Source organism: Condylura cristata, unplaced genomic scaffold (genome assembly GCF_000260355.1).
Source record: "Condylura cristata isolate star-nosed mole 26May11 unplaced genomic scaffold, ConCri1.0 scaffold00001, whole genome shotgun sequence".
NCBI classification, from domain to species: Eukaryota; Metazoa; Chordata; class Mammalia; order Eulipotyphla; family Talpidae; genus Condylura; species Condylura cristata.
Window position 1 is genome coordinate 75,249,748 of NW_004567102.1, and position 12,903 is coordinate 75,262,650.

At 37.1% G+C, this 12,903-nt stretch overlaps 1 protein-coding gene across 1 annotated transcript in view; it reads left to right on the plus strand.

Moving 5' to 3' along the window:
• Positions 1-12,903, plus strand: part of AIG1 (androgen-induced 1) — a 217,940-nt gene that overhangs the window by 78,430 nt on the left and 126,607 nt on the right. Inside the window, exon 3 of the mRNA XM_004673905.2 lies at positions 6,169-6,270. Within this exon, the coding sequence (XP_004673962.1) occupies positions 6,169-6,270 (102 nt within the window). The remainder of the gene's footprint in view (positions 1-6,168; positions 6,271-12,903) is intronic.

Sequence of the window (12,903 nt, forward strand, 5' to 3'; positions counted from 1 at the left end):
GGAAAAAGGGAGAGAACATTCCTGATATAAGGAGTAGAAAGTGCTCTGACCTGAGGCAGGAAAGAGCCTAGTAAGTTTTAGAGCAACCAAATTAATAGAGTTTAGGGAGCAAGCTATGACACAAGCTGAAACTGGAGAGAAAGCAGGCACCAAAACAGACAGACCTTTCTGGGAGCTGATTTTTCACCCTCCCATTATTTATGCAGAGTAAATAATACATGGAAGAAATAGTTAATCTAAATGAAGATAAATGTGGAGCAATTTTAAATTCTACCAAGCAATCGTAAGCCATAGGAAAGAGCATAACCTCAAATCGTGTTTTAGAAACTGTAAATTCTAGTTGTAAGATAACTTGAGCAAAATGTGCAGCATAAAAAATACAGTGTTACAGCCTCATAAGAATTCTAGATCTCACGTGTCAGAATAAGGACTAGATACTGATCGTGTTCTGGAATAAGAAATAATGTAGATTTTCAAAGGACCCTATGTTCACAAGGCATTTCAGAATTTGGGGTAAGATTTAGAGAACTAAGCCAGAAGGGGAAGTTTTAGAGTTAGAATCTCTGAGTTATAGGAAGCAAGAAGAGAGGGACCATGTAAGAAATGAGACCTTCATGCTCTCCCTGGAGATCTCAGAGACAAGGCATGCAGGACATACAGCTTATTCCCATGCCATCTGTGTTTGGAAAGAGAAATCCCAACTGGGAACATCTCTGAACACAACCTCAGTGACAGTATGACCATGGAAAGAACTGAGGGGAGAGCAATTTTGGAAGGGAAATCTGGAGCAGGTCATAGTGCACAAAACAACTAAAAATGATTAATGATTCCAGTCAGTATTGGGTAAGGTCTGAGTACAGAGTAGTGTTTAAAATGGAAAACAATGTCATAGTCACATCATGTGGAAGCTAAAACTTGAAAGATGTCTGCATTTATTGTCACTTTCTTCCCTTTCTCCTTCAATAGTGAATGTTTGAGATCCTGCTAACTGGCTTTTATAGACCAATATGTATTCAGTTTTATTTATTTATGCGTACAGAACTGGAGTACAGGCCAGAGGTGCAGGGGCGGTCAGGATTCACCAGAGACAGAGTGGGGGGCAGAACAGGCAGATCAACGAAGTACACAGAGCAGTAGGAGAAACAGGAGAAGCCTGCTGTGCCATGTGGGTCACCTCCCTGGCCAGGGATTGAATGTGTGCAAAAGCACTGTGGCTAGCTTCCTAATGCTGTGCTTTAACCCATTGCACCACTAGTGAGGGCCAGATCAATGCTGCTTTTACTTAGCTTTCTTCGTGGCAAATTTCTCTGTAATATCCTTTGCCCTTTATTGGTTTTATTTTCAAAGAATTTCCTACTGATCAGAAAAGTTCCTTTTTAGAAGTGGTCTAAAGCTGATTAGCTTCAGCTTCTACTGGTCTCCATGTGAGAGAATCCTTACAAAGAGATAGTGATGGGTAAATCCATTTTTCTTTCTTGTTCATTTCTTATAGTTTGTGGGGAAGGGTTCAAACGAGGCATCAGTGACTAGCTGTAACTCAAGCATGTTGTCTGAGAAACTTGAAGGTCTAGAATGTGGCTGTGTTCCTTCCAGTCTCTGCTCTAGTACAGAAATCTGGTCCCAGCAGATGGGAAGCAGCATGTATGTGTTGAGGAGTTGCTGGTCATTGGTCCTGGCCAGAGAAGGAGCTTTTTCATGACAGTATAACATTTCAGAGTTGCTTAGCCTGTCCAAGGGAACATACTTTTGTTTCATATGTGTGCTCTGGTGGTAGATTAACATGTATTTTGCGTTTATTGATGACCATATTAACAAGAGTGTATCAGTGCAGGAAACCAAAGATCTACCATCTGCAATGTGTTTATAGTTCAAAAAACTGATTACTAAGTTAATTGTACCTCTTGACCTTCTGCTGTCACCTAAGATTACTAACACTTCCTTGAAAGTCACCCAACTTAACAACCTAGGAGCTGAAAGATGACCAAATTATACTACTAAATATTGACCTCACATGCTTGGCAGGTACTTATGGTTCTAAAGGGTCGTCCCTGGTGAATCAGAAGTAGCTCTCAGCAGTGCAATGCTCTGAATATAAAACAAGTGGCTCTCCAGGGAAAAATACCTGATTTGTTACATTTGCCAATTTTCATCATGGAATCTTAAGAACTTGCTGAAACAACATGGAAGAATTCCAGAAAAAGGGGAAAGGGATTAAAAAAACTTTAGAAGTAGAAAGCTTACATACTCTATATCTATAAAAGAAATTTAAATAAATTTTCTGAAAAGAGAATTCCAGATCTCTTCTCCATGCTTGAGAAGTGTATCAAGTAGGCAAGAGAAAAAAATTACTAGGCTTGTACACAATCCTTCAGGAAAATAGATGGAGAAACATTTTTCCATTTTCAGGCTAGCATTATATTGTTGCCAAAGTTATAAAAAGACATATGATGAGAAAACTAACAACTGATCAGTATACATTATGTAAAGATAGAAAAAGTGAGTCCAGTGACCAATAAAAATAATAATGCATAATAACTGGGAATTAAGTTGGTTTAAAGTTCAATATGAATTAATATAATGTGTCATTTTAACAGAATGGAGAAGAACTTTATGATCACCTCAAGATATATAGCAGTCATTAAAATTTCCCCCTCATTCATTACATATGTAAAGAATAAGACAGATTTACCCCAACTTAAAAGGTATTGAAGAAAAACTGCAAATAATAGCAGACTTAAATGTTGAAAGACTAACGCTGTTCCCTAAGACAGGGAGGAAGGTGAGGATGTCCAAGTCACTCCAGTCAGCATTGCCAAATGGCTAAGAAGTACAATAAGAAAAGAAAAAGAACTAAAAGGGAGAAGAAAAGCAGTCTTCATTTCCAGTTCTAAATTATAAAATCGATATAATTTATAAAATAATCAAAATACCAAGTGATTTTAACAAAGATAAAAGAGATAGTGTCAATTAGCAAAAATTAGTTGTACTTTTACATATTGATAACAGGAATTATATAATTTAATACAATCTATAACACAATAACATGGGAAATAGAATATTTAGTGGTACATTTAGTAAAATATTTGCAGTATCTTTACACTGAAAATTTCAACAATTAAGAAATTAATGGTTTAAATAAATAATGATTTAAGGGATATTTATGGGTTAGAAAATTCAATAGTGTTGTTTCCTTATCTCCCCAAATTGAATGCATTGATTTAGTCATAATCAGAATTCCAGCAGAATATATTTATGGAATTAACAAGTTGAGATTTTAAAATTAAAATGGAAATGCAAAGGACTTAAAATAGTATAACCATTTTGGAAGAGAACAGAGTGGGAGCTGTGGCAAGCAGAATTCTAAGATGGCCCCAAAATTCTACCCTCTACTGTTCAGGCCTATCTAATCCCCTCCCCTTGAGTTGGGAGGGGCCTTTGACAAGTTGTGACAAGTTGTCATTCCCATGAATAGGTTACCTTTTAGAGCAAAAGCAAAGGGCGTTTCACTCATGACTCCATCCAGGATTGAAATGGCTTCATCCCTGTGGGCACATACAAGCCAAATGCAACACTTAACTTCTCATCCTACAGATGGCTCTTAACCACATCTATTTTCTAGTCAACTCTCCCAGTGAAGCAGGCTCTGCGTCACCCTGTGTCTATGTGGGCAGAGATTTCAAGGTCATGGTTTGTCAGGATGTGGTCTAGACATGGCAGGTGCAAGGTCTGGTTATACCAGCTGTTGACCCTGGGGTCACCTCAGTGCCTGGGAAGGAAGGAAGTTCCAGGTGACTAAAGTAAGGTCTTCCACAGCAGGGCACCTCTCACTTTTATGTGTGTATGAATGACCATCAGATTCTATTAAAATGAAAAATCCAATCCTCCCTGGTGTCCTAGGGCTGTGGGCCAGGGAAGTGACCCACAAGGCACAGCAGACCTCTCCTGTCTTGCCCTCTGCTTCCCTCAGCAGTGTATTTCAATGAATCTGACAGTTCTTCTCCCCCACTCTGTCTCTGTGAATCCTCTCTCTCCCTGCACCTCTGGCCTACACCCCAATCGAGATAAAATAAGATGAGAACATATCAGAGTGAGATCTGGCATTCTGCATATCTGAAACCCTCTCAGGTGAAAGGATACTGTGTGCAACAGGCCCACACTTTGAGTAGCAAGTCCTGGAGGCAAGAGCCCAGAACTGATAGCAGATGACACTGATATTCAGTATACTCAAATTCTGTTGTCTCATGCACAAATACAAATTCTGGATGATGATATAGAAATTATACATTGTACTTGAAAACACCCTGGTGATAGTTAATGCTCAGCTAATAATAGTTTTTTTCTTTTTCTTTTTCTTTTTATCATCTTGTATATTTAGGCAGCTGAGTGAAAATAGTTAACCCAAAAGCAGGGTAAATAATGGGATACTCCAATCTAATATTAAAGCCATGTGTGCATGGAACTTCCCTACAACCCAGCAATCCCACTCCTAGGTATCTACCCAAAAGACACAAAAACACGGATTCAAAAAGATACGGGCACCCCCATGTTTATTGCTGCTTTATTCACAATTGGGAAGACATGGAAACAGCCCAAATGCCCAAAAGTGGATGACTGGACTAAAAAGATGTGGTACATATACACAATGGAATATTACTTAGCAACCAAAAAAAAAAGAAACACATGTCTTTTGCAGCAACATGGATGGAGCTGGAAAAGATCACGCTTAGTGAAATAAGCCAGAAAGAAAAGGAAAAATACCAGATGGTTTCTCTCATAGCAGGAATATAACGGAACAGGCGAGAAAATAATGATAATGATGAACAGCTATATACCAGAGATATTTTATGAGGGTGGAGTGGGGAATGGGATCAAAAACAGTGGGGGGAGGGAAATGTACTGGACTATGGTCATGGCACATGATTTGGTGATGGGAAACCCAAGGAGATTGCAACTGAGATGGAAAAATGCACAAAAATATGTAAAAATAAACTATTTTAAAATAAAAAGTAATGTGTGCAATCTGCAGTCACTATTACAATTACTCACTTTGTTTTATGAAGCAATAAATGTTCATATCATCATAGGTTTTAAGAATGAATTTTCTAGGGCCGAGATTACCCATGTCACAACTGACGTGTGAAAAAGAACTTGGGGTCCTTCTAATTATTAGCCTGGACCTGTAACCACTGAGAGTTTTAGAAAAATGGCATTAAAATATTTATTTTTTATTAATAAAATATGGAGGCATGGATGACAGAAGCAGGATAAAACTTGTTCCTGTTTAATATGCATACTGTGTTTTATCATTCCGTACTATTTATTATTTAGAGACATATCGTGCAGTAACTTTGATCTCTCCCTCTGGTTCCCCTTTCCTTGCTGTATTTTGCTGTATTTATTGACTATAAAAGCACTTACTTTCCCTTTTAAATTCTATGCTAAAGACTAAGACTTGGGTTTCCTGGACTTCTTTTCTCACCATTAGTTTAAAGGCAGTTAAGATATTAAATTAAGCACCTTACTCTCTGTGATCCAAATAAACCTCTGGATACCGATGAACTTAGAAGTTTTTCGAAGAAAATTAGGAATCTTCCTTTATTGTACATGCATTCTGTTAAAGCTTCTGCTAAGGCTACAGGAATTAATACTTTTTCTGGAAATGGGACTTTTGGACATTTTATAGCAGTGATTTCAATGCTGTTAGTGGTGAAACAGAAACTGGAGAATGTGAGGATTAATTTAAACCACATGATGGGTTAGGGAAAGGAGACACACTCTGTACAGTTGCCTGAATGTGTGCCTATGCTGTACTGTGAGGATGGTCCAGAAAACCACGAGTGAACTTTTAAACCCTCTTGAGAAGAATCAAAGCAAGACAGTTAGTCCTGAAAAGGGAGCTGTTTCAGAAGACAGAACTCTCTACCTCACAAGCAGTTCCCTGTGCCAGAGAGAACTCAGTGGGGAGCACATGGGAAGAGGGAAGACCCCAGCCATTACCACTAATGGGATGAAGTTAGAACCTTCTTTCTGGTCATTAACTGGCTTAATGATTTGTTTTTCATTATAGATTCCAAATTCTGTTGAACTCTTTTAATAATAGACAACTAATAAATTGTATGTTGTAGAGAGTTGGTGACTATGAAATAAAGGATTTTGTTTCTCTTCCAGTTCGTTGTAGCTGTGTTCTGGATTATTTATGCCTATGACAGAGAGATGATTTACCCGAAGCTGCTTGATAATTTTATCCCGGGGTGGCTGAATCATGGAATGGTAAGTGGACTGCAGCAAATAATGTATTTTTATTTAAAAAAATATTGAAAAACTGTTTTCTGATTTAAGCTTTTCCATAGAACTTACCTAAATGGCTGTGAAATGTTGGAAAATGATGAGACTTCTCTATAGTTAGAGAAACCTATTGAATGTAAATAATAATAAAAAAAAATCTACAGTTTGTAAGAGGGGGTTTGTAGTATTAGGTAATACAACTAGCTCATTCCAGGATGTGTTTCATTTTGGTGCCACTCAAAGTCTTATCTCTTATGGAGAGCTAAGGATCAATCCCACCTACACAACTGTCAGCACCACCCTGCTCCCTTCACCCCCCCATCAATGGGCTTGTGTTGGGACTTAATGTTGTGCTTGAGGAATCCCCCCCCACCCCTGCAGAGAGCAAGGAGATTGTTATTTTGTCTTGTAATCTGTTGCAGGCATCAGAGGTGTTCAGATTGACAGTTGTCCACCTGGTAGGCTCTACCCATCCTGGGGTATTTGCCCGAGATGGTTAAGTCTTCTTCTCAGCAGTAACTCTACAATGTTTCAGCCACTGTGTTACCATCACAACTTTCAAATTAAATACTTTAAATACCGTGCACATTGCTTTCAAGAAGAAAGCAGATAGATTTTCTGCAGAGAAAATCTGTGTGTTGTCTTCCCTTCCCACTTTTGTAATTGAACACTGTTTTGTTATGAACTAAGAAACTTGCATTGTTTTGGTTACAGCAATTTTTAGAATCTGTCACTGGGTGCTCCTTGTGAAAAGGGTAACCCATCACAGAAATTATAGGGGAACCAAAAGCTAAGAAATCATGAATCTTAGGTCTAAAATAACAGCTTCACTTCTGCCCCCAATTTTGGTATATTTTAAGACAAGTGGTAAGTACTAACAAATAAACATATACTGTGCTGGGGATTTTGATCAGATCTTCTTTGCATCAGCTCATCAAAACTGGCATAAAGAACAAAATTTTCCTTAAGTCCAGTTAGAGCCACACTATTGAAGGAGAAACAGGCACTTTTGTCTAGTTTCAATCAAATAAGCTTCTCAGTTCACTTTAACCATTTAAAGGGCCTCCTGACAAGGTGACTGTCCTCTCCAATATTTTACTTCTCTCTATACTAACCTAATTGATTCTGTATTGTCATCATCCTCTGCTTCCAACTCCCTTCCTATTCTTCACCAGAAAACTCCCGCTTGCCCCATTAACTTCCATGGCATTTTCTCCAGGAATTCTGTCCTAACTTTCCCAGATTCTTCTCTTATTTGAGCTTCCAGAGCACTTTCACATGTCTGTTTTACATGTCTGCTTCGCTCAAATAAAAGTGATTTCATTGTACAAAACAGCAGCCTTTATATCCCAGCTGCATACTTAAGCATATGTCAGATAGCAGATCAATGCACATTTATTAGACTGATGAATGAATTCAGTAGGACCGATTTCCATAATGCTTTGCCAGTTAAAACAACTGACTGCTAATTCGTGAGAATCTATTATATTCCAAGCGCTCTTTAGTGGCTATATCATTTCATTTTTACTGTGGAATTATGAATAAGATATTTCCAGCCCTTTTACAAATGAAGGAGTTTCTGACTGCAGAATGGGATTGCAACCCATGCTGTAGAAGCACATTCCTTGACTATGTGTCCTGTAACTGTACAATATCACCTTCAGGACAGAAAATGCTTCACAACCTGGTGCTATGTAATATTTCTGGTAGAAGGTTTCTTAAACATGTAGCTATTAGTTTCACCTTAATTCATAATCTCCCCTCAGTGTTCTTCGTTGGGTTAAAATGTTTACTTTTCTCACTCCCAAAGGCAAAAACTACCTAGAAACTCAAGAGATTTCAGTGACACTAAAACTTAGGGAATGAAGAAGACAAATTAACATGTGAAATCCCCTAGATAACATGAGCTCAGTAGATTCTTCTAGTGAATTTTGTTTCTTACTACAGATGAATGACCGTTTCTTTGCTTTTCTTCATGTTGCAATTCATGGTTCCAGAATTATTAGCCAACAGTTTGCATATGAGAAATATTTCACAATATTAATTAGTTTACACTACTTGAAATTTGTTTATATATAACTTGAAATGTAGCATACATAAAGCATGATGCTGATTCTTTGAATTGGCAATTAAAATATGAATATTAAATGCTGGAGTTATGAATAATTCAATTTTTAAAAAATGTGTAATAAGATTTATGATATCAACAAATTATATAAAGCATTTTATTATTTGCTTAAAACTTTATTTAAAAACAAATATATTTTGATTCTGCTTTAAATTTTATAGGTATTTTGAATATTCCATTTATAATTAAAATCTATTTAATTATTTTACATTTATTTTCACATTCATATTTTGATAAAACTATTCAAATTGTATATACTGTGATTATATTTTAATTTTAATTGACGTTTTAGTTTGTTACTCTTGGTAGAGCTCAAGTTGTGTGAGAATTTCCATATGACAGCACATAGTGATTTTGCTGAAATGGAAACAAGAAAATTGTAATTTTGGAAAATTCATATTCACATTATATTAAATATCTTGAGCACACATGTGTAACTTACAAATCTCCATATCTTTATTTCCTAATAAATATTTCACGTATTTTTCAATTTTATTTCATCACAAGGTAGCAGCGTAGAACATATTTTATGTAATTCTTTACTAATTTGTAATGTTTAAATTTTTGTACAAATGGTTTCTGACCCTTTGGGCCTGTTATTACTGTTTAGATTGTCTTAACTATAAAATTCCAAGAGAAAATGTACATATAGAATCACAATACTTGTCTGATGAATTTCTACATAATTTCTAAAGATCCAGAGTCCTGAGCCACAGAACTGTGATGCAATATATAAGTCTATCATGGCTCCATTTCGGAAAACATTGCTTTTGTGGCATTCAGAAAAACAAAAGTAGCCAGAGTCATAAGGGAAATCGCATAGGATCTGAAATTCACAGTACTTCCGTTTTAATTGATACCCAGTTTGCTAAAAGTTAAGCATTATAACTAAAGAAACATATTCTATAGCTTCCTCCCTGTTGTCTTCCTCTTCCTTCAGCAGGGAGTCCTAGGACATGTTTGGAAAAGAGGAAATGGGTAAATGGTTGAGTTAGAATAGTAATGCAAGCAATTCCATGAAAACAGCACATAAAACAGATTTAAGGTATTACAACTAAAAATGTAGGCCTATAAAGTAGAGCATATTTAAATGGAACCATTTAATATCTAGAAAGAACTGTTCTCTCCTTGCAGCTCTTCTTATCTTTATATTCCCAACAACTCAAATAGCACATGATGCCCATTAGCATTTACTCAGTTTCATGATTCAAGGGATGAAACATGAAGCCATGTCAGATTTGCATGTAGTGTGTTCTACCACCTTTCTGTTCTCAGTACCCTGCTGATCAGGCAAAGGAAAAACAAGGGTGAGATCAGAAAATAAAACCAGTTACAAAAGTGGTGAGAAATGCCCTGGGCTGTTCCAGTTGGGCTCTGGGTGACCAAGATGTGAGAGCTAAGCTGTGATCTCATTCAGTTTATAAACATTTACTGAAAACCTATGCTGATATGCGAAGCACTCTGCTAGGCTCAGTGGGGTTGACAGGATGAGAAAAACACATGCAGTTTTCCAAGGTGGAAATGGCATGTTTGAGGTGAAGGGAAATAAGCAGGAAGAGAATTCCAGAATTCAACACAGTAGTGTTCACTCTGACAAAAAGCAGCACAGTGATTGTTCTGACCTGTTTCTTATTTGCAAAAGTAGAATCCTGACGTTTCTCTTCTGTGAATTATAATTTTAAAGCATTGTCAATGGAGTAAGTATGCATTAACAGCAACAAATAAATAAATATTTAAACTCTAGAAAGATTACAGACTCTGATGCTATAAACAGGAAAACCAACAATGAGACAATGTCACTGTTTATTGAAGACCTAATTAATGTTTATAAAGTGCATTGAGAATGCCAATGCCAGGCACTGCAGAAGGTTAGGCTATTATTATTATTACCATAGATCTTTTAGCAGGCATGACCTAGATATTCTCATAATCACAGCAGGAGTTATTCATTTCCCCATGTAATTTATGAGGAGAAAAGAAAAAACAAACCCCACCTCTCTTCATGCCTGATTTGCCAGTTATTCTTGTTATATGTAACTGATCCTCAAGAGAACCTTAATTTAGGTGACTATTTATTCTGTTCAATATTATTTTGACATTTGGTAATTACTAAAGCTCTTGTACATCTTCTTTTCCCAGAAATGAAGGCATTAAATACTGCTTGGATGATCATTGGTTTTGTGGGAACTCAGATTTGACGTTACTCTTTGAGTAGATAACACAAATTGTAGAAAGTTTCCAGTTTTGGAACACACAGATATGCATTTCATGGCCCCTGGAATCTGTGTCATAGAGATGTTGGGTGCTTCAAAAGATAACTTGTTGGTCGAAAGGCCATCATAAATACTTCCATGTGAAAAAAACAGACTTTTCTCAGTTTCTCCAACATGTTCTAAAATAACTACAAGATATTCAGACATTTTAAAGAGAGAGAGAAACAGAATTGGAACAGAGTTAAGAATTTTTTGGACCTCATTCTAGCCTCCTAATGGACCTCCCAAAGAAAATAAGTCAAACCCAAAGACAGGAACAGGAAAGAGAGTTGCATCTCAGAATTGCTGCAAGTTGTTCTCGAATAGCAACTTTTTCCATATCCAATTTTACTGACAATAGCTTCTTCCATTGTGAATTTTTATTTGAGATCACTACCTCTACTATCTCCACTTCTGTGTGAGATTTTGCTGATCTAAATTTGACATGAGGATTTCATTATTCTGTCTTCTTAAGTGAGTAATTATTTTTTTAAATCGATTTATTCACTTATCTATACAAGAACTGGGGTACAGGCCAAAGGTGGGGGCGGGTGTTGAGAGGATTCACCAGAGACAGAGTGGGAAACAGAACAGGTGGATTGATTGAAATACACTACTGAAGGGAGCAATGGGTGAGACAGGAGAGGTCTGCTGTGCCATGTGGTTAGGGGATCAAACTTGAACTGTGCTGCAGTGACTGCAGATAGCCTTATAATGCTGAGACTTAACCCTTTGCACCACCAGGGAGTTCCCAATGAGTAATCAACTTTAAGGTACTCAGTTGTTGTCAACTTTATTACTCACTTATTATTTCAAACAGAAATATTATAAATTGAAGAAAATGTTTAACTGATGCTTGAGAAATTTTTCAAGAATTTTGGAGTGTGGGGTTTCCATATCCATGTGTAAGGAGCTCAGAAGTTACAATTTTGTCTTAACAAATAAAAAGATGAACAGACCAAAAAACAACTCTTCTGGGATCTGTAAGAGAGAAGAGGACACAGGACAAGCCATTGTCTGCAAGGGTGGGGAGACAGACAGGCAAATATAAACAATAGTAATTTCCTGACTGGAAATGCCGTGGGGGGCAGTACTGGGTTAGGGATAACTGAACTGTGACTGACAGATGGCTGGATGCTCAATGCTCACAATTCTGAAAAATTCTGAGAAAACTCCAGGTGCGGCCAATCAAGGAGCTCCCAAATATTGTGAGATTTACCTCTAAGAACATAACTGTGTTTCCACAGTAAGTATCAGGGGCAAAAATCTCCTTGTTTTTTCAAGGGGAAGGAGACAAGGAACCATTCGGAAAGGTGCCAGAACACTCAACTCTTAATGCTTACCCTCAAAGGAAACTGAATCCCAACTGGGGGGTTGCCTGACATGAACTAACTGGGAGGAGCAGGGACATCCCCAACTCCATCTGCTTCTAGTCTTTCTGTCCCACTGAAAGAGGGAAAATAAGTGGGAAACACTTGTGAACTTCATAGTCCAGTTCACAGGCTAATTGAAGGACTGAGTTCTAATTATAGGACAATAGACCTACTCACCCCACCCTCAAAACTTCACCAGTACATGTGAGCCATCAAGAAAATAATCACAGGGCCAAGGAAAAGGCAATAGAAACACAAGTTGGAGAGGCAGAGAAAGTTTCACAACCACATATGGGAGTGATGTCGGAATTATCATTCTGGGAATTTAAAACAACTATGATTTAGTATGTTAAAAGCACTAGCGGATAAAGTAGATAGCATGCAAGGACAGATGGGCAATGTAAGCAGTGATTTGGAGATTCTAAGAAAGAACCAAAAAGATGTGATAGCAATAATATTATTATATTAAATAATATAATAGCTTATTTTTACATCATTTTGTGCCTTTTTCCATCTCAGTTGTAATCCCCATGGGCTTTTCCATCACCAGATAACCCGTGTGCCATCACCATATTCCAGTGCATTACCCTCCCGCACTGTTTTTGATTCCATTCCCCATTCTATCCCTGTAAAATGTCTCTGGTATATAGTTGTTCATTATTATTATTATTATTTTCTCCCTTGGTCCTATATACTACTGCTATGAGTAAAGCCATCCAGTATTTTTCCTTTTCTTTCTGGCTTATTTCACTAAGCATGATCTTTTCCAGAGCCATCCATATTGCTGCAAAAGGCATGTGTTTATTTATTTATTTACTTATTTTGGTTGCTGAGTGATATTCCAATGTCTATATGTACCACATCT